The following is a 22,955-nucleotide window of genomic DNA, read 5'->3' as shown; positions in this document are numbered from 1 at the left end:
TAAATACATTGAGTTCCTTGAGTCTATCACTATAAGGCAAGGTTTATAATCTTTTAATCAATCTCACTGCTTTTCTCTGAACCCCCTCCAATTTATCAACATTCTTGAATTGTGGACTCCAGAACTGAACACAGTATTCAAGCAACAGTCATACCAGTGCAAATGCCCCATATCTCTCTGCACTAAAGAGGCACAGAACAGTTCACTGGTGTGTGCTTTGTATACTAGTGAACACATTGTTCAGTTCTTCAGAAATAATAAATAACATTGGTTGAGTAGCATAGCCAAAGAGTTCTGAATTGTGTGGTTTTAAGGTTATCTGTCTCAGAACCACAATCTGAGAATTAGTTTGCTTCCTCAATTATTACTATTTTATAGAGTATGATAAGAGACTATTTAAACAGTGATACATGACCTTGACAGACTTCAAGAGGCTTGTTAGTAGAATCCAAAGCGCTGGCTCAAATTGGATATTAACTATTCAGTCAAGAATCAAAAGTAAAATTGTAAGTTTGACATAGGAGGAAGAATTTATTACATATATGATATAAAACCAGGAATGATTTATAGTAGTACCATTTGATCTTCTATAAGGGTTTATATCCCAGCCTTTTGGGTTATACTTTAAGATATTTGGTTTACTGCAGAAATTCTCTTCTGGAGCATGTGAAAAATGAGGATTACTTTGTAGGTTTGGCTAATAGTTATTTTTCTCCGAGCTTTTTGTTTAGATTAATGGAGATTTCTTTGACTGGGAGGGAAGGATATTTGGTTTCATATAAACATTTTGTTTTATATAAACACTTTGTTTTGATATAAACCTGGAATAAATATAAAAAATGTTTGGAAACCCTAAAAATCTGGAAGCTTGTTTCAAGGCAAATTAAAACTGGTTGATTTTTTTTTAGTTATTTTGTTCATCTAATCTAATATCCTGTGTTGAAATGGCCAGTACCAGGCACTTCAGAGTAACAAGAAACTCTGCAGTAGGCAGTTATGGTATAACTTGCACTAAAAAATTTTTTCTGACCCCTGTAGGTTGGCTTATGTCCCTCAGTGAAGGATTTATATCTTCCAAAATTCAGGTTTTGTTATTTACCACTGTAACTCTGGGTATTTATGGAGATAATGAGACTATCCAATCTTAACTCTTCCTCCTTACACATTGCCTTTTGTGGTTAATGTTCCTTTTTATTGGCTTCCCTAGGGTTGAATCTCCATGTTCTGAAGGATGTCTCTCTGGCAACAATTACCTCATGATCCTTACCATTTTAGTCAGACTAGTTTACTTTTTGGGTTACCCCGGTAGAGTTCTGTTTTGTCTCTTGAGACTTTTCTCCCCCTCTTAGCTCACATTGATGCCAAATCTCAGGATTTTTTTTTTTTGACTTTAGCACTTTTTAAAATTCTCTCTTCTACCACCTCCCCCCTTTTTTTTTAAATGCCCCATTTATAAATTTTTAGTGTTGCTAGTTTTTTTGGTATCTTTCTTCTGTCGACTGGGATGGATTGATTTAAATCACCAAGCAGGGAAACCTTGATCTAAATTATCAATTTTTATCTTGTTTTGCATTCATGCTTTATTTTCCTAAAGAAAGGTTGATTCTCGCTGGTTGGCAACAATTAAACATGTTGATTTTGTAACTAAATATAGCCTTTACACAAAGTGGTACTTCTTTTTGCTAACCAGGAGGATACACTCACTGTATCTATGCACATTTAAGTAATTATGTACCTTAACATGCATTTATTCATATTCTTAATTTTTTATGTTAGAAAATGGTGAATGATACATTTCTTATTTGCTAGATGATTTTTTTTTACTTGTTTAGCTCTGTTTGGATGAAAATTGCTGTCTTTATGCATTTTAATTTAATTTCATTTAAAAATTGTTTATTAAATAAAACCTTAAATGTGTATACATAAGAAAATAAATGTATCAAAACAAGTTTTGCTTTTAAAGCATTTAAAAAGAGAATATCTGTAGTTAGTGAATTAGACAGAGTGCTTCTGTCATGTCCTTCAGGATTGTAGAAATAGTAGATCTGATCCTTTCACACCTAGATTTTGTCCAAAAATTGGAAGAGGAAAACAAGCTTTCCTGCTTTTTCAACTCCTAATTGGTTTCTCAACTGTGAATGAGCTCATCATTGAACTGAATGAATTGAATAAACTGAAATGAAGAATACATTTTCTCTGCATCTGTAGAAGAGGTTACCAGTGTCAAATGTTAGTTTAGCATTGCAGTAAACTCTGGTTTCAGGTGCTTGGTCAACTATTTCCAGTTGAGTAGTTTTACTTTCTTTAACATGTTGATGGCAAACATACTGCTTAATATTTATTTAATTTAAATAATTCTAATATTTAAGTTTAGGCCTTAGTATAAGTTTTTTCATCATTTCTAATATTTTAAATAGGTTTTTGAAACAGGAAAATGTGTTTATTTTACACTTAAATAAAATTTAAATAGATTTTTAAAAATTATTTTTTTTCTTTCATCATCGATATTTCTCTTCGTTGTTGTTGTTGTTGTTGTTGTTACTTAGTGATTCAGGTATGTTTACCTCTTGAACCAATTCCCGCATACTTATCGATTTGTCCAATAAAATAATCATGTGCATCTTTTTCAATAAAAGTTGTATGCCAACTTATAATGTATGCATCTTTTTCATAGCTAAATAGGGTATATTTGTATATCCAGTTAACATGACAAACTGTAATAGTACTTAAAAAGTTATTGTGGGAATACTAAATTATTACTGCCCTTTGGGAAAATAGAAAAATATTTGTATTAGCATTGATATTTGAGGAGGAAGCAAGCAAGTTAAACCATCTGCTGCCTTTTACACAAATAAATACACAAATCTGAAATCTTCTGTCCCAAAAGGTCTTCCTTTCAGGTGTAATCTGTACATCAGCTAAAAGCAGTATCTTGCCTTAATTGTAGTGCATAGTTCAAATTATTTTTAGCCCAATAGAAGCCTTTACATTACCTGCCTTGTCAATACTTTAAAATGCAGCACATTTACTGAATCCTTGTCTCTAAGTTGTTGCATGAACAGAAATAATTTGGGTTTTTTATAAGTGAAACGGTTTAAATGCTAGGGATTAAAATTATGTGGGAGCACTGTCTCCCCTTCTGCTGAAAATAAAGCAAAAGAACCCTCTCTTCTCCTTTCCTTCTGCCTCCTAAGCAGTACCTCCACCCCCAGCCTCCCTTCCTTCATGCAGTGAGAATTTCCCCTCTTATTGCAGTTTACTTTAACTTCTGTGTACAATATTGCTGTGCTGAGTAGAAATTAGCAGGCAAAAACTGTTTAGTAGTGTTTGGTGTGCTGAGAAAATTTGAATCGATGTGAACAGTACAAAGCTATTTGTTCAAAAAGAATGTTAATGACACTCGTTATTGTAAGTTACTCTAACTTACTGAAAAAATTCTCCACAAAGAATAAGCATGTGTTACTACTAAGTCAAAAATCGCAAAACAAACCCAGTTTTTTGAGTGCACTTTAGTCTTTTGCATGACTATAAGTCTCCAGAAAAGTGCTTCAGTTTTTTTTGAAAAAATGATTACCCAAGGCATCCATTATAAATGACTGCTTAAATTCTAAGTAATTACATTTTTCGCATTCATTTAAATCACATAATAAACCTAAAATTCAAATACTGCTAATAATTGAAGCAACAGATTTATTTGAATGTAACTTGGATAGCTCTAGAGTCCAAATTGGTTGTCAACTGATTTATCATTTAGTAAATTCTGAACTACATCATTAGAATATTTTAAATTGGTTGTTAGTGATTAATTGGAAAGGTGAGATGAATCCTTAAGTTAATGGAAACGTGAGTTGATCACTTTCAGTAGTTTTAGTCAGGTCTGAGGATTAGCAACTGTGAATGTTGGGGCCAAAAGTAAAGGAAAGAATACCGAACGTGCAGGCTGGTCTACCTATGTGAAAAAGGTGCACCTATTGTTTCATACTGGCCACTTTAATTATCGTATAGTCAAGTGGTTCCCAAACTCGTTCCACCGCTTGTGCGGCAGGCTGGTTTGTTTACCTGCCGTGTCTGCAGGTTCAGCCGATCGCGGTTCCCAGTGGTTGCGGTTCACTGCTCCGGGCCAATGGGAGCTGCTGGAAGCGACGCGGGCTGAGGGATGTACTGGCTGCTGCTTCCAGCAGGTCCCATTGGCCTGGAGCAGTGAATTGCGGTCACTGGGAGCTGCCATCAGCCAAACCTGCGGACGCAGCAGGTAAACAAACCGGCCTGGCCCCCCAGAGGGTTTCTCTGCACAAGCAGTGGAACAAGTTTGGGAACTACTGGTATAGTCTATAGACTATGGAAAGTGCAGACTGTTCTCAATTAAACGATGAAAAATTAGGTTGTCATAAAATTATTCCCTATCAACATGTATTCACTGAAAGTAAGCACACAGCACATACTTTTAAAATGACTTTCATTTAACATATAGTATTGTGCCTTATGATTTTTTGTTTTTTCTTAGCAAATTATAGACTATATTTGGAGTCTTTATAGGAAATATTTGTATTTTCAAATATCTTTATCATTACTGGGTATAAGGTAATATGTCTAATATTCTGATCTCTGCATAGTTTTGTTCCTGGATTGAATGAAATTTTCTGCTGCTATAAAGGAGGAGAAAAATTCTGAAAAAAATGACAAGTGTTCGTCATTTGAGTAAGATCTCTTGCATGGATCTCCTCTCTTCAGTTACGTAGGCAGATATTTGCAGGTTGGGGTAAATGCACTTTCTTTTGGCTGTATTTGGAGCCCAATAGGCTCTATATGTTTTCTTTGCGTTATTCAGTTTTACTTACACGCCAAGTAATTTTGGGGATCTGTTCAGAAAGAAAGCTCACTGGATTGGAGTTTTCTACTTCAGGGAGTCTCAGAAGTAATACATTGCGTTGACATATCTCCAGCTTTATCCTTTGAGTAGGCAACTTTCTTTTCCAAGAGCTGCAGATAGGTGTGTGCTATTATTTGAACCAATTCTAATGCTGCTACTAGAGCACTTGTTTGCTGGAGTCAGCCTGTGCTTTGAGTGAGTTGGTCTAAAGAAAATTGCAAAGGTATTTTGATTTCTGAGCCAATTCAGATGCTGCTATTCCTGTATTCATTGGAGTCAATCTGCCCTTTGAATTAGTTGGTGTAAGGAGGACTGCAGAGAGACTTTTATTTCTGAAAGTGTACTATCCAATACTGAGGGAAAATTTAAGTTAATTTCTTATATGATCTTAGTGGCCACTGTGCTTTTGCCATCCTGATTATCTTCCTGATCTGTTGCCTTTGAGATGTAAGTTTTGATATCAAATTTATTTGGATTGTCTCCCTTAACACTCAAAAAGTAGTCAATGTTGTTTGAAATAAGGATCTGAAAAGGTGCCAGCCAGTTTAGATTCACTGCTCAACTCTAGTAATACTCAAATTACACATACTAACATTTGTCTTTTTCTTCTTTGTAGCTGGTTGGTGGAGAGTTTGATCTAGAGATGAACTTTATAATCCAGGATGCAGAGAGCATAACGTGTATGTCAGAGCTTTTAGAACACTGTGATGTAACATGCCAAGCAGAAATCTGGAGTATGTTCACAGCCATTCTACGAAAGAGTGTCCGTAATTTACAGACCAGCACAGAAGTTGGCTTAATTGAACAGGTACTGCTGAAGATGAGTACGGTGGATGACATGATTGCAGGTATAAATTACTGATTGATATGTATAAATTCAGTGTTCTTGAACACTCAGGCGTTGCAAGCATAGTCATTTACATTTCAAAAACAGTAAATTTCATTAGTATTGATACTGAGTCAACAGTACTAAATCAACTTTATCGAAATGTAATGGGCAAAGGTTGTAAAATACTCTGGTTTTAGAACTAATGTTGAAATAATTTACTGGTAGTTAGTATGCACAATTCTTTTAAAAAGAAAATAGATGACTGCCTGATCTTAGTGATAAAATAAGACAAATTTCAATATCTCATAAGAGCATCTCTGACACTTATTCTCGGTTTCTAAAAACAATATTAATTGCTATGAACCTTGTAAAAGAATTGAACCATTATTATGGCCCACTTAAATAATAGCACAATATTATTTGTGATAAAAACCAAGAGAACACTAGAAATGTTCATATTTATTGAATATTGTATTTTTGGACTGTATTAAGCATTTTTATTTTAGTTTCTGTACTTCAGTTTTTACCTGTCTTCTAAAACATTTGTGCTCTTGATAGCCTCTCTTTAATTTTCATGTCAAATGGCTTTAATCTTGTCTATTTTTTTTTGAGTATTCCCTATGTTTCCTTTTACTAAAATATAGCATACTTTGTTTGCACATCTATGAGTCTGGGATTACAGAAGATGTTGCCGTCTGAGGCTTGCAATTTATTCATACCCTCAGTATCTGGAGATTATTCTGTTTTCTTAGTTGAAAGTAATCTGAGATACTCTGGTTAGAAGGGTAGGTTAAGCTTCCACTTTTAGAATGTGGTCAGAAGTATTTACAGAACCAGTTTTTCACTCATTACAGTTGTTGGGGAGGTGCAGGAGAAATTCAAAAGGCCATCTTGTCTTCATAAGCTTAGGGTTTAGTAACTTACTTTTTGATCTTATGTATTTTAGTACTGTGTTTGAGAGTAGAGTACTTGATCTAAAAAAGTGAAATTTTTGAAGGGTTGAATAATTTTTCTTTGCATAAATTCTAGCTGATCTACAAATAGTTGCTAAGCGAAAGACTATATAGGTGGTTATTTTATTTTCAGTGCCCAGATATGTGCTAGTTGCTTTACAGAAGAAGTAAAAATATGGTACCTGCCAAAAGGAATTTTGATTCTAAATTTAGATGAGTCCTTAAGTGAAGATGCTATAATCAAGAGAGGAGTTGGAGAAAGGATGATGTTAACAGCAGTGTGAAAGTGTGTTTACTGAGACTTGTGAATCTTGGTGTGTTTAGTAAATATAAAATTGAATGCAATACTAAATCTTCATAAATGGCCCCATTTAAGCTGTTCAGAGTAAGTGCCTTTGAGGTGCCTAGCACATTTTGGGTCCTTATAAGTATGTTTTAAAATACTAAATGATTTGTTCTTTTCAGTCTGAGTGAATTTGCTGCTCATAATTCAAGACTATACATCAAATCGTATTGCTACTAAGTAGTAGTAATAGGTACCCACTGCTAACATCCCTGAGAAACATGCTGCATAGTCTTGTGCCCCCTCAAGTAAATGCGTAAGCCAATAGATGATATTCTGTGGTGTGAAGAACCAAAAACTCAAGCAGTAGCAGATCAATATAGTCACACGGACAAAGATGCAGTATTACATATGCCCTGTGACCAACCTTTCAAAGTGTTAAAATGGTATACAAGGAAAGGGGCAGTCAAGTTCTACCTGTAAAGGGCATTATTCTGTAAAAGCTAACATTTTGGTTTCTATACTGAAACGCATGAGAAACGAGTGCAGTAAATGTAATGTGCTCACAAAACCCTGCTCCACTGAGAAAGCAAACAAGCCATTGAGTTCTCCACTTTCCAAATAGTCTCAAGGGTAACTCTGATGAGGCACATATAACTATGATGAGACCAATAAGATAGTGAAAGAGTAGAAACAGCCTAAGAGAAGAAACAGCTTCAAGATGGCAGAAGACAGTGTAATATTTGGGATCTAGAAGCAGTTGGGAATCAAAGACCCATGAGGTTGCAAGTATTGATAAAATGCTGGCATATCTCATCAGTAAAGGGAGTGGATACCCACTCCATTAATTTTTCTAAGAATGCTTTTTCCTCCTATCAGCAGCATTTCAGAGAAGGTTTTTAAGAGAGAGCTTAGGCAAATTTGCTTTTATCTCTGCTCCTATGACAGTGAAAGAGTGGAAACTGCTCTACAGATCTGATTAAAAGACAAAGTATGTGTCAGAATTCTGATGGCACTGCAGCTCAGAATGTGTCAGTCACTAGTAAAATCCCCATGCATGTGCTGTTTAATTCCTGTTCACAATAACTCTGCTGGACCCTTCATGAGAGAGCCATAAGGGTGGATGAGTCACCTACTGTATGTTTGAAAGAAAGGAACAGACACACCAGAGTTAGTTGCTTTGCTTCTACTTCTCCAGCTTCTGCAGATGTATCACTACCACCTTATGGTCAATGGTGGCATTGGATACTAACAAATAAAAAATGAATGAACATGGGTACCTAATAGCTGATCATCACTAGGAGGCTATTGCCTAACAATAATGAATGCCCTAAGCTAGCCTGATGTATAGGGATCAAGGTTGACAGGAGGACTTCAGATGGTGCCAGATCTGCTTTGCTACAGTCATTCCTATCCACTTTTCCAAAATGGTGTTGTGAAAAATGTGGTGGTATAATAATTGTCTGTTTCCTAGCATTCAGTGAGGATCTTTTGAACAAGGGCCAAACCATTTCTTAATTCTAGGATGTTGATACCACTTTCTTCCAAAATAGTAACAATCTGTCAGCGGTGGGCCTAATATTCCAAGCTGGGTATCCTTCTTGCAACTCATTAACTGTGGCTCTATCTCTCTCAGTACTTGCTGAAATACTGTGATCAAAGGTGGTGAAAATCAAGTAGAAAAAGATTGCTGTCTGAACATGACACAATGTAGACAATCTACAGTAAGTCCCAGCCCATTCTCTATATACAAAATGAATAGAAAATACTTCATACTGGGGGGGAAAAAGCTGACTTCATTTGAGTGGAAGCAGTTCATGTACATGAGGTTGCCATCTGCTTAAACTATTTTATGTGCTGAGATTTTGAAGATGCTGTGGCAGAGGAAATAATATCTTAATCTTCATGACATCTTCTGTATGGGAGCACATTTCTCTGCAATCAGTTGCTTTGAAAAGTGGGATGACTGCCATTGGTATTTGTCTCCTTCCCAGAAACTTTCTGTCACAGGTCATCTAGATACTCTGACAATCTGAAGATTATACTACAGGAAGGGATGTTAAGCCATTTTATCAGTAGTTGAGGGCAAAAGATTACTATAATGACCAGATAGATGATTGGCGGATGGTCTTAACAGCTAAAACAGTGTTTTCCTTCAGAGAACTTTGAAAATTGAGTCCCTAAATTTTTGGCTAAGAACTAATGAAGCAAATCTGAATTGGTGTTTGCTAGCCTAACTTGTCATGCAAAGTACAATTTACAGTTGCCTTTCCTTCATTGAGACCCATTTCACCTCCAGGAGCTCAGTTGTTATGTTGCAGGTAGTTAGGCTGCTCAAAAGTTGCTTGAACTGAATTTTGAGCACTGAAACAGTTACTATTTTTAAGTGAAAGTTAAACTAAAGTTGCTCCCACCAAATAATGCTATAAAGGCAGCTGGGCTGCTAACAGAAATTGTTCCTGGAAATGTATCCATTTGAAAACAGTGGAAAACCTAATTGCCTTGTTAAGTGAAAGTTAAATTTCAGAGCCAGCTGGTAAAGCTTGGTACTAAACTTAAGGAAGCACAAGGTAGTTCCTTCTGAAGTTGTGTTGCCAATGCCTTCCATGCTGATGAACTATGAAGGGAAATGCCATGTTATCTCTCTCGTCCAGATGCTGTGCTCAATGTTACTTCAGAGACAACTGAACTATGTTAAAGTTTTAAGCTGTTCCTTACATGACTGAATTAAGGTTCTTTCCTTGTGTTTATAGACTAAATATAAAATATTAAGTACAGCTAGCATTGCCAACCCTCCAGGATTGCCCTGGAGTATCCAGGAATTAAAAATTAATCTTTTGTTAAAGATTGTCACGTGATAAAACCTCCAGGAATACATTCAACCAAAATTGGCAACCCTAAGTACAGTTTGACAAGTGTACATGAGGTGGCAGTTACTGCAAATAAAACCTGTTACATTAATTGTTTGAAATGCATTAAAATAAGGAGAAAAGGTTTCTCTCCTTCTCCCATAATTTCATTTTTATAGTCTTATTTACAAAACGAGACTATAGACACATGTTTAACCTGTGTGGTATTCTTATTATGACTTAGCATCACATAAAATGACACGAACCTCAGAAAAGCCATGTGTTTTGACATTGCCATTCCTATATGGTAAGTGGATTAGTATGGTTATACTAAGTATGGATTAAATCTTTTCAAACAAGACTTGTGATATGTAAGTACCAGGATTTATTAATAAAAAAGCAAGCAAGAAAAAAGTTTAAATGAACTTCAATTATATCAAAAGAAGAAATGAATCTAATTCATTCTAACTCTTTGTAACTGGAGCATCTAGCAATGCTAATAATAAAAGTGGCCCAAGAGTTTGCATTTTAAGAGCATTCTTCTTTTGCTTATTACTTACAAAATCCTGGGCTTGAACCTTTCAGTGTTTTTTTGCTCAGTGTGTGATGTTGCTGTTAAGTTTCAATAAAAACACTTCACCCCAGTTTGAGTAAAAGAGGAGTGGTGAAAAATAATTTTGCTATTATAAAAAGCAGCTTTTTTGAAAAGCTCTAGATCAGCAGCAGTTTGAGCAGAAATGTGAAATTTGCCATGAAGTGTGTCCCTGGCTAGAACATATATTTTGACGGTTCAGTGAAGATCTGTTTTAATTTTGTAATCATAAGGATTATTAAAAATATACCCTGCACGTGTGTAGTAACTTGAATAATAAAGAATTTTAAAATGTGTCTGCTCTGTTGGCAGTGTGATAACATAAGTATCGAAGATGAATGGAATTTTTGAGGGATCTTCTGCTCTCTACCAAATACATCCATATTACACAATTAATTTTTCTATTTAAAGAAAAAACCCTTAAAGTACACACAAATAATAAAAAAAAAAAGAACCTTAGAAGAAGGTTAAGGTTGCAAAGTGGAGTACTCAAAAGTCAGGGCCAAAATTGACTTGCATTCTCAACTCTGCCCCTTTCTGCAAATTCAATGTGTTACAGTCCTTAATTACCAGATCAAGTACTGTTGTTTCCTCAGGACTTCTGCTGCAGTCAGGATGCAGGCTGGATGGTATGCAGTGAATGAGGCAGAACATTGATAGGAAATGGATGTGGACTCCCATAAGATGAAGAGACCACACGTCATCTCTTAAAAATATGTGATTTTTGTTTTCCCTCAATAAGCTCTTCACAAGCAGAACCCCACACACCCACTCTTGCAGTATACATTTACAAAAACCCTCTTAACTAATGAAGTGATTTATCCTACAGGATAAAGAGAGATCATTATTATTTCTTTATTTAAATACTTGGGAGGTGCTTGGACCCTATGGTGAAAGTGGCCATGTCATAAACAGATAGCTAAGGGTTAATGTCTCTTTCACCTGAAGCACCTGACCAGAGGACCAATCAGGAAACCGGATTTTTTCAACTTTGGGTGGAGGGAAGTTTGTGTCTGAGTCTTTTGTCTGCCTGCCTGCTTTCTCTGAGCTTTGGAGAAGCAGTTGCTACTTTCTAGTCTTCTGTTTCTAAGTGTAAGGACAAAGAGATCAGATAGTAAGTTATATGGTTTCTTTTCTTTGGTATTTGCATGAATATAAGTGCTGGAGTGCTTTGATTTGTATTCTTTTGAATAAGGCTGTTTATTCAATATTCGTTTAAGCAATTGACCCTGTGTTTTGTCACCTTAATACAGAGAGCACATTTGTATGTATTTTTTCTTTCTTTTTATATAAAGCTTTCTTTTAAGACCTGTTGGAGTTTTTCTTTACTTCAGGGAAATTGAGTCTGTACTCACCAGGGAATTGGTGGGAGGAAGAAATCAAGGGGAGATCTGTGTGTTGGGTTGCTAGCCTGATTTTGCATTCCCTCTGGGGGAATAGGAAAGTACTTTTTGTTTCCAGGATTGGGAACAGAGAGGGGGAGTCTCTCTGTGTAGTTTCACAGAGCTTGTGTCTGTGTATCTCTCCAGGAGCACCTGGAGGGGGGAAGGGAAAAAGGATTATTTCCCTTTGTTGTGAGACTCAAGGGATTTGGGTCTTGGGGTCCCCAGGGAAGGTTTTTCAGGGGGACCAGAGTGCCCCAAAACACTCTAATTTTTTGGGTGGTGGCAGCAGGTACCAGGTCCAAGCTGGTAACTAAGCTTGGAGGTTTTCATGCTAACCCCCATATTTTGGACGCTAAGGTCCAAATCTGGGACTAAGGTTATGATATGGTGTAGCAGCGGGTGGGATCTAGACAGAATCCAGAAGCCAGTAGGAATATTATATTTTTCTTTTCTCTGCTAAGGGCTTTTTAGCAGAGAGAAACAGTTTGGTTTTAAAAGGGAACTAGAGAGAATTTTTTTTTTCTGCTCTCTCTGGCAGTTTGTGGCTTGCATGTTAAGCAAGAAGCCATTACCAGACTGTTAAGGGTCTTTTGTCATGCAATAGCCCTCCCATTAGGAGGCAAGTTCCAGCACTATATGAATGCAAATAAAGTGGTTTTTCTAGTTTACGCTACAGAGAGAAAAGGAAAAAAGCACTGTTGCTAGGCAGACTTCAGGAGGCAACAGAGAGCCTGCAGTTCAGAAGATAAACACTGGAGGGCACCCCAACACAAGAAAACAGGAATCATGACTTCTAAGGCAAAAATTGAGGCCGAAGAGCAACTCAAAGAAGCTGAACACAGGCGACAACTGGAAATAAAACAAAAAGAGATGGAGATGAAAGAAAAGGAAGAAAGCATCAAACTGGCAGCCTTCCAAAGAGAACAGGCAGCCCAAGAGGCAGCACACAAAGAAAACTAGAAGAAGAAGAGGTGGCCTACCGAAGGAAACAAGCAGAAGAAGAGTTGGCCCACCGCCGAGAAATGGAAAAACAACATAAAGAGAATGAAGAGAAGGAAAAACAGAGAAAACATGAACTGGAGTTGGCAAAAGCTGGGCTGCATGTGCCAGCCAACCCTAACAACCCGGCGCCAATTATTGCTCCACAGCACAGGAAATTTCCCACCTACAAGGCAGGTGATGACACCGAGGCCTTCTTGGAAAATTTTGAAAGAGCCTTTCTTGGGTACAGCATTCCCGAAGACCAGTACATGGTAGAATTGAGGTCACAGCTCAGTGGACCTTTAGCAGAGGTGGCAGCTGAAATGCCTAAGCAGCAAATGAATGACTATAAACTTTTTCAAACCAAGGCCAGATACAGAATGGGGATAACCCCAGATCATGCCCGTCGGCGCTTCAGAACCCAAAAGTGGAAACCAGAGGTGTCATTCCCAAACACGCCTACTACATTGCAAAAAACTATGAGGCCTGGATAACAGGAAACAACATTCAAACCTTGGAAGAACTGCACCTCCTCATACAAATGGAGCAGTTCTTGGATGGTGTTCCTGAAGACATCACACGGTACATACAAGATGGAAATCCCAAAGATATCGCTGAGGCGGGGGAGATTGGAGCCAAATGGATGGAACTGGCAGAAAGCAAGAAAGCTACTGTCAAGGGGAACGATTACCCCAGGGGGGCACACAGACCATAAACCCTACAACCGAGGACAGCCAAAGACCCCACATACCACCCAAGTAAAGCCACAGATACCCTACCCTTCAACCTCACCAGTCTCCAGTAACTCACCTCGGCCCAGTGACCCATCAGATGGAAGATGCTTTAAGTGTAATGAACTGGGACATATCAAGGCCAAGTGTCCCAAGAACACCATGCGAGTGCAATTCATTACACCACCATCACACCAAAGATCCCCAGGCCCGGATGCCTCTCAAATACCCTTGGAGCGAAGGGAAAATTTGAGCGTGGGCGGAAAGAAGGTTACTGCGTGGAGAGACACGGGGGCACAAGTGTCAGCTATCCACCAATCCTTCGTTGACCCCAAATTCATCAACCCAAAGGCCAAAGTTACAATTTACCCCTTCATGTCACAAGCTGTAGACTTGCCTACAGCTCAACTGCCTGTCCAGTACAAAGGCTGGTCAGGAATGTGGACTTTTGCAGTCTATGACAATTATCCTATCCCCATGCTACTGGGGGAAGACTTGGCCAACCAGGTGAGGCGGGCCAAGAGAGTGGGAATGGTTACACGTAGCCAAACCAGGCAAGCTTCCAGACCCATTCCTGTTCCTGAGCCGTCCACAGAGGCCCCGTCTGTGTTACCAGAGACCCAGACAGAGGTAGTGGACCCGGATTCCATGCCTACCACTGAAACAGCCACAGCATCTCCAGTCCCAGGCCCGGAACTGGAACAACAACCCGCACCAGCAAGTGCAACTACATCTTCAAACTCAACGCCAGAGGGTGCCAGCGAGCCAAAACTGGCAGAAGCAACAGACAGCCATACCCAAAAGGCTCAGCCAGAGCCTGAAATACCCTCAGGTGCACCAGCGGAGAGCGGTTCACCAGCAACGGAAACAACCCCATCACCTACATCGCTTCCAGAGGGACCAAGCCCAAGTCCACAGTCTGAGGAAGAACTGGTGACCCCAGCCTCAAGGGAACAGTTCCAGACTGAGCAGGAAGCAGATGACAGCCTTCAGAAAGCTTGGGCGGCGGCACGGAGCACCCCACCGCCTCTCAGCTCTTCTAATCGATCCCGGTTTGTTATAGACCAAGGACTTTTATACAAGGAAATTCTTTCTGGTGGACACCGGGAAGAATGGCAGCCGCAAAAACAGTTGGTGGTTCCAACTAAGTACCGGGGGAAGCTCTTAAGCTTAGCCCATGATCATCCCAGTGGCCATGCTGGGGTGAACAGAAACAAGGACCGGTTGGGGAAGTCCTTCCACTGGGAGGGGATGGGCAAGGACGTTGCCAAGTATGTCCAGTCTTGTGGGGTATGCCAAACAGTGGGAAAGCCTCAAGACCAGGTCAAGGCCTCTCTCCAGCCACTCCCCATAATTGAGGTCCCATTTCAGCGAGTAGCTGTGGATATTCTGGCCCTTTCCCAAAAAAGACGCCCAGAGGAAAGCAGTACGTACTGACTTTAGTGGACTTTGCTACCCGATGGCCGGAAGCAGTAGCTCTAGGCAACACCAGGGCTAACACTGTGTGCCTGGCCTTAACAGACATCTTTGCCAGGGTAGGTTGGCCCTCCGACATCCTTACAGATTCAGGGTCTAATTTCCTGGCAGGGACCATGGAAAAACTGTGGGAAACTCATGGGGTGAATCACTTGGTTGCCACCCCATACCACCATCAAACCAATGGCCTGGTGGAAAGGTTCAATGGAACTTTGGGGGCCATGATACGAAAATTCATCAACGAATTCTCCAATAATTGGGACCTAGTGTTGCAGCAGTTGCTGTTTGCCTACAGGGCTGTACCACATCCCAGTTTAGGGTTTTCACCATTTGAACTTGTGTATGGTCACGAGGTTAAGGGGCCATTACAGTTGGTGAAGCAGCAATGGGAGGGGTTTACGCCTTCTCCAGGAACTAACATTCTGGACTTTGTAAGCAACCTACAAAGCACCCTCCGACACTCTTTAGCCCTTGCTAGAGAGAACCTAAAGGATGCTCAAGAAGAGCAAAAGGCCTGGTATGACAGACATGCCAGAGAACGGTCCTTCAAGGTAGGAGACCAGGTTATGGTCTTGAAAGCGCAACAGGCCCATAAGATGGAAGCATCATGGGAAGGGCCATTCACGGTCCAAGAGCGCCTGGGAGCTATAAACTACCTCATAGCATTTCCCAATTCCTCACTAAAGCCTAAAGTGTACCATGTTAATTCTCTCAAGCCTTTCTATTCCAGAGACTTACAGGTTTGTCAGTTTACAGTCCAGGGAGATGATGCTGAGTGGCCTGACGGTGTCTACTACGATGGGAAAAAAGACGGTGGCGTGGAAGAGGTGAACCTCTCCACCACCCTGGAACGTCTGCAGCGGCAACAAATCAAGGAGCTGTGCACTAGCTTCGCCCCATTGTTCTCAGCCACCCCAGGACGGACTGAACGGGCATACCACTCCATTGATACAGGTAATGCTCACCCAATCAGAACCCCACCCTACCGAGTGTCTCCTCATGCCCAAGCTGCTATAGAACGGGAGATCCAGAACATGCTACAGATGGGTATAATCCGCTCATCTACCAGTGCATGGGCATCTCCAGTGGTTCTGGTACCCAAACCAGATGGGGAAATACGCTTTTGCGTGGACTACCGTAAGCTAAATGCGGTAACTCGTCCGGACAACTATCCAATGCCACGCACCGATGAGCTATTGGAGAAGTTGGGACGTGCCCAGTTCATCTCTACAATAGACTTAACTAAGGGGTACTGGCAAGTACCGCTAGATGAACCTGCCAAGGAGAGGTCAGCATTCGTCACCCATGCGGGGGTGTATGAATTCAATGTCCTTCCTTTCGGCCTTCGAAATGCACCCGCCACTTCCAGAGGCTGGTAGATGGTCTTCTAGCTGGACTGGGAGAATTTGCAGTTGCCTACCTCGATGATGTGGCCATTTTTTCAGACTCCTGGCCCGAACACCTACTACACCTGGAAAAGGTCTTTGAGCGCATCAGGCAGGCCGGACTAACTGTTAAGGCCAAAAAGTGTCAAATAGGCCAAAACAGAGTGACTTACCTGGGGCACCAAGTGGGTCGAGGAACCATAAACCCCCTACAGGCCAAGGTGGATGCTATCCAAAAGTGGCCTGTCCCAAAGTCAAAGAAGCAGGTCCAATCCTTCTCAGGCTTGGCCGGATACTACAGGCGATTTGTACCACACTACAGCCAAATCGCTGCCCCACTGACCGACCTGACCAAAAAGACCCAGCCAAATGCAGTTAAGTGGACTGATGAGTGTCAAAAGGCCTTTACCCAACTTAAGGCAACGCTCATGTCTGACCCTGTGCTCAGGGCCCCGGATTTTGACAAGCCATTCCTAGTAACCACAGATGCATCTGAGCGTGGTATAGGAGCGGTGCTCATGCAGGAAGCAACAGATCACAACTTCCATCCTGTCGTGTTTCTCAGCAAGAAACTGTCTGAGAGGGAAAGTCACTGGTCAGTCAGTGAAAAGGAATGCTATGCCATTGTGTACGCCCTGGAAAAGCTACGCCCATATGTTTGGGGACGGCGGTTCCAACTACAAACTGACCATGCTGCACTAAAGTGGCTTCATACTGCCAAGGGGAACAACAAGAAACTTCTTCGTTGGAGTTTAGCTCTCCAGGATTTTGATTTTGAAATTCAACACATCACAGGAGCTTCTAACAAAGTAGCTGATGCACTCTCCCGTGAGAGTTTCCCAGAATTCAGTAGTTAAAAAGTGTTCTTAAAATGTAGAAGTCTGTTAGTTATATACTTAGGGGTATATGTAAAGGTCTATGTGTTGTATTAATCTGTTTATTTTCAAGTTCTAGAAGGAAATCGCCGCCAGTGAGCTTCCCCACTGTCTGCAATTTGGGGGGGCGTGTCATAAACAGATAGCTAAGGGTTAATGTCTCTTTCACCTGAAGCACCTGACCAGAGGACCAATCAGGAAACCGGATTTTTTCAACTTTGGGTGGAGGGAATTGTGTGTCTGAGTCTTTTGTCTGTCTGCCTGCTTTCTCTGAGCTTTGGAGAAGCAGTTGCTACTTTCTAGTCTTCTGTTTCTAAGTGTAAGGACAAAGAGATCAGATAGTAAGTTATATGGTTTCTTTTCTTTGGTATTTGCATGAATATAAGTGCTGGAGTGCTTTGATTTGTATTCTTTTTGAATAAGGCTGTTTATTCAATATTCTTTTAAGTAATTGACCCTGTGTTGTCATCTTAATACAGAGAGCACATTTGTATGTATTTTTCTTTCTTTTTATATAAAGCTTTCTTTTAAGACCTGTTGGAGTTTTTCTTTACTTCAGGGAAATTGAGTCTGTACTCACCAGGGAATTGGTGGGAGGAAGAAATCAAGGGGAGATCTGTGTGTTGGGTTGCTAGCCTGATTTTGCATTCCCTCTGGGGGAATAGGAAAGTACTTTTTGTTTCCAGGATTGGGAACAGAGAGGGGGAGTCTCTCTGTGTAGTTTCACAGAGCTTGTGTCTGTGTATCTCTCCAGGAGCACCTGGAGGGGGGAAGGGAAAAAGGGATTATTTCCCTTTGTTGTGAGACTCAAGGGATTTGGGTCTTGGGGTCCCAGGGAAGGTTTTTCAGGGGGACCAGAGTGCCCCAAAACACTCTAATTTTTTGGGTGGTGGCAGCAGGTACCAGGTCCAAGCTGGTAACTAAGCTTGGAGGTTTTCATGCTAACCCCCATATTTTGGACGCTAAGGTCCAAATCTGGGACTAAGGTTATGCTAAGGTTATGATAGGCCATAAGTGCCTAGGTGGATTTTTTTTAATTTTTTTTATCTTCACTGTTCAGTGAATGAACTTGTACATTATTAATTGTCCATCATGAAACCTGTGCACTAAATGAGGCTTCATTCACTGCATGCTCCAATTTTCTCATTGAGAGCTATAATCTGCTCTTTCAGTGGTACAAATTCAGAGCAAATCCATTGGCTTCAGTGGATTACTCATAGCGCATACTGTGAGAATTACAAGTGGAACTCACTTCAAAGTGATGCATGGATATAAGGACCCTATTCCTAATTACTATGCATCCATGTACCATTCAGCCAGCACGCAGGAGGAGGGAGTGGTTCTGTAGAAAAAACAGTGTGATCCTGTAATTAGGATACAGTCCTATAACTATCTCCTGAAAACTTTCTAGGGGCTTTCCTTCAGAGTCCTGCATCATTTAGTATGCATATGTGCATCAAATAAGACAAAGCTTTTTAAAAAGGTACTTGTGTGAACGTGTCAGTGCTGTTAGAACATTAGGAAATCATTTAAAAAAATGCTTGAAGTACAATATATAAACTATTCTAACTCAGACAAATCAAATAGATATTCATTAGACCTGTGAAATCACACATCTCACCATTTCCCAGACTGATTTCAAGTTTCCACGCCTTCCTGCTGATGTATAAGAGCAGTTTTAAACACAGACAAAACCACACTTTTTAAAAGAGAAGGGTTTTTTTGCTGTCTACAAACTACTGAATGACTAAAAAATGTTCACTCACCTTTTCAGAAAAAATAAATCCTGGATACAAGATCTGAAAAATTCCAGCTCAGAAAGTGAAAGTTTGGTAGTTATGAGCAACTGAAAAAGGCTAGTTAGAGAGAATGTTTAGGGGTCTTTTAGTTATAACTCATCCTATATCCTCCATCTGTAATGCAAAATGTTCTAGTAAATTGAAGGGAAATATGGTGACTTCCTTAGCAGCGGAAACGTTATTTCCCAGGCAATTTTCTCACCCCAAACCAGCCATGGAAACAGAGTAGGAGAGAGGTGTTCTTTGGAGATGAGGAGGAAGAGAAAAATTCTGAGTTTGGTTAGAACAAAATGTTATGGAGAAGGAGATGTCTGGCTACTCTGAAACCCCTCAGGATTTAGAAGCATGTCTAAAATATTGGTGGATAAGGGCCCTAGTTTGCCTTAATCTGTTTGGTCTGAATCCTCTGTACATTGGAAGCTGCTCCTTGAAATTGTAACAGCCTTTTGTGTTTTCTCTCTCAGGACTTCAACTTATGCTATCCTTCCTCGTGCTATAATGGCATCTGAGGACACTAATGGCAATTCTTAGAAGTATTGGGCTTTGAGGGAAAGCAAAGAGTATGGAAAGAACCAGGATTCCCCAAACTATCCAAAACCTTAAAATGAGCATACATTTTTCATTTTAAAAAAAGTCTAAAATCTATTTATTAATTTTGAATGCTCTCCTCTGAAAAGTGAATTTTTTTTGTTCCTATTATCTGTATAGGTTTCTTGGTTTTTGAAATGCTATAATGGAGGATATGTCGTCTATTAATTATTCTATAGTAAATTTCGTCACTTGTAGTGATGGACTTTAGCGGAGCCTCTTCCCCCCCTCCATTGTTTGGCCTTGCATTGTGGTCAAATCTAAAGTTTTCATACTTGGGTACCAAATTAAAGAAGAATGAAGAGAAATTAAATTGCAAGATGATGTAGCAAACAGTTCAAATAATGTTGATGTGTACACAAAGAATGAGGAAACATCCTAAAATGTGCAATACAAAGGTGATAAATATTCAGCAATAGATTCCTAGCCCATAGTGATAAAACTGCAAACAGAAAAGATTGTTTTTGGGTACTTATTTACTGTTTTTGTTAAAAACTGATAATTCTAAAAATGGGCATGTAATCGTATGTGTATTTTAAACATAAATGGTTTTTATGGGAAAGATGGACATTCTTTAATTCATATTTTGTTATACAATATTTAAGGAGAGAATTTGATTTTGATATTTGTGAACAAAGTTTACTTTTAATGAAATTGCCATTTTCAGCTTGTACTTGCAAATAATTTCTTTGACAAACAGTATAATTCAGAGATCAGAATAACTTTATTTTCCTTTGAAGATCTTCTAGTTGATATGTTGGGGGTTCTTGCCAGCTACAGCATCACTGTCAAGGAGTTGAAGCTTTTGTTCAGCATGCTTCGAGGCGAAAATGGAATCTGGGTAAGCTGTGGCCAGATAAAGTATTAAGTGTCAGTGCATTAGTGCCTGAGGTTAATGTAAATGGTCTCTAGAGGCATATGAAATTGATTTTTTTATGTTAATTGAATTACTGTTTTAAAAGTTTTTTTTTTAAAAAACAGTTTTAGAATTAATTTACTCGTTTGTTTGAAAACTATCCAGTGGCTAATATAGCTATAGAATACCATTATTAACTGGTTGCATTGACATTTCTACAATTCTGTTGTTTTAACAGCCAAGACATGCAGTTAAACTATTGTCAGTCCTTAATCAGATGCCACAGAGACATGGTCCTGATACCTTTTTCAACTTCCCGGGCTGTAGTGCTGCAGTAAGTTTTTAACCAAAATGCTTCTGTTTCTGGGAACAATAAAATAACTTTCTTGCATGCATTACTTTATCAGGTTTGGATATCCTTCTTAATAAATAAAGAAATGAGGAAAACATTACCCAGTGTAATTTTTCCAGAATAGACTAGGTCTTCCACGTTCGGGGAAGCTTGGCAGAACTGACATAATTCTTGCTTGCATATATATACCTGCCCCTGGAAATTTCCACTACATGCATCTGACGAAGTGGGTATTCACCCATGAAAGCTCATGCTCCAAAACGTCTGTTAGTCTATAAGGTGCCACAGGACTTCGCTGCTTTTGACATAATACTGAGGTGATACCATACCCCAAGGTACTTAACGTCAAAAGTAAAAGGAGATTTTTTGCATAAAATGGATTAGGAGAGACGTATTGTGGGGCAACATTTTTTTTAAATAGAAAGTTTACCATAATAGTAAATGATTAAAACAAGAGGCTGATACTATATAATAAATTAAGTGTGTATGGTGTGTGCTTGTACACATGCATACACAATTATGATGGTGATAGCCCAGTTCTAAATTTTGTCATGTGCCTTTAACTGCCTCACCTGAACAGTGTCCACTGAGACTACTGCTAATGTTTTTAAGAGCAAATTGTCAGGGAAATGCTAATTTGCCCCCTCTGCCCCCCAGTTGTGTACTGTCCGTTTCCCACACTCTCCAGAATACATGTGCCTGAGTCTCATGCACCCTCATGGCTTAAATTAGAAGCTGTATGTTGGTGGAAAGAGATGATTCGCAGTAACCAGCTGGAGCAGGCACTCACTTCTGATCTCAAAATGTGATACTTTTATTCAAGAAAAGCAGCTTTAGATCATTTATACAGGTATGGCTCTCTGAGATCTGTAAATTGGACTCATGGTAACTAAGGTACACACCTTTATAGACTGAAGAATAGGAAAAACAATACCAGCAGTATTTTTTTATAAACTCTTAACATATGTATGCTATATATGACACAGAAAAATTAAAGTATGTTGTGGTAGAGTATAAGTTTTGTCAACTCTTGTTTGAGATGACTAGCATACCTCATTTGTGGCTTTGAGAGTAATGCCCGATCCAAATCTCTAATGATAAACACTTTATCCTGCTCCACACTGTCATGTATACATCATTCATTCATTCATTCTGTGTGTGTTTGTACATATATTACACATTATATATTGTATATATAAAATACTGTATCTGTAATATTACCCACAAAAATACATTAAAAGTTGCTAAGATGTGCCACCAGTAACACTGCTCTAGAGCCAAAATGCTTCTGAAATAAATGTAGTCCAACTTTACTAATTCTGGGTCACTGAGAACGAAAATGATGCTTAAAATTGTTGATTGGCTCTAGTTTTCAAGATATGCTATTGGGTCAGTATATACGACCCTTGACTTGGGAATGGCAGAGGATAAGTGAATTATAAATGGAAGGGATCTCAATTTAAACCAGAAATGAGTAAAATACATCTTTGACTGGATCTATGAATAATGAATAATAATAATATGAATAATAATAATTGCTCATTCCCACACATTCTTCTGTCCCTTGGGAAAATGCACCAAGGTGGGTCTGCTTTGGAGTGGGCAGAGGGAAAGCCTAGTAATCATCAGTGATAAATACTAAATACCAGAGTAAAAATGTTTTTGACTAACATACTCCTTAAAATGACCTTGATAGAACTGAAAAAGGTAAACTGCTTGGTTTTCGAATTAAACTGACCTAATTACCTAGAAATATAATTCCTTCTACATACTTTCTTAGATCATGTACAAAAAGTGAGAAAATATTGTGTTCAGATAGTTGTACGGAAGACTGATCCCTAATTTCTATTATCTAGAAATGCTCTATTTTGTTTGAAGAAAGCACTCATAATTGGGGCTTTACCATAATAATCTGTAGCATCATAAACATTTAATTCTGAAAAGCCATTAAAGTGATTTACTTTAGTTATGGGTACTATACTGAGAGAAGAAGGGTTTTATATCTTGTATTTGTTATCTCTATACAACAAGCCAAAGTCTTCAGTCTGTCACAGCCTAGCAAATCAAACAATTTTTCATAAACACCAACATCCATGGCATTGCATCAAATCACATCCTTTGATTTCCACACAGGCTACTCTCTAACATTTA

At 39.1% G+C, this 22,955-nt stretch overlaps 1 protein-coding gene across 10 annotated transcripts in view; it reads left to right on the top strand.

The window, feature by feature from the left end:
* Positions 1-22,955, top strand: part of NBEA (neurobeachin) — an 881,590-nt gene that overhangs the window by 126,663 nt on the left and 731,972 nt on the right. For all 10 annotated transcript variants that reach the window (XM_050937106.1, XM_050937099.1, XM_050937102.1 and 7 more), the window contains exons 2-4: positions 5,487-5,718; positions 20,337-20,437; positions 20,691-20,786. In XM_050937106.1, the coding sequence (XP_050793063.1) occupies positions 5,487-5,718; positions 20,337-20,437; positions 20,691-20,786 (429 nt within the window). The remainder of the gene's footprint in view (positions 1-5,486; positions 5,719-20,336; positions 20,438-20,690; positions 20,787-22,955) is intronic.

Source organism: Gopherus flavomarginatus, chromosome 1, assembly GCF_025201925.1.
Source record: "Gopherus flavomarginatus isolate rGopFla2 chromosome 1, rGopFla2.mat.asm, whole genome shotgun sequence".
NCBI classification, from domain to species: domain Eukaryota; kingdom Metazoa; phylum Chordata; order Testudines; family Testudinidae; genus Gopherus; species Gopherus flavomarginatus.
This window is presented reverse-complemented; position numbering and strand designations above follow the sequence as displayed.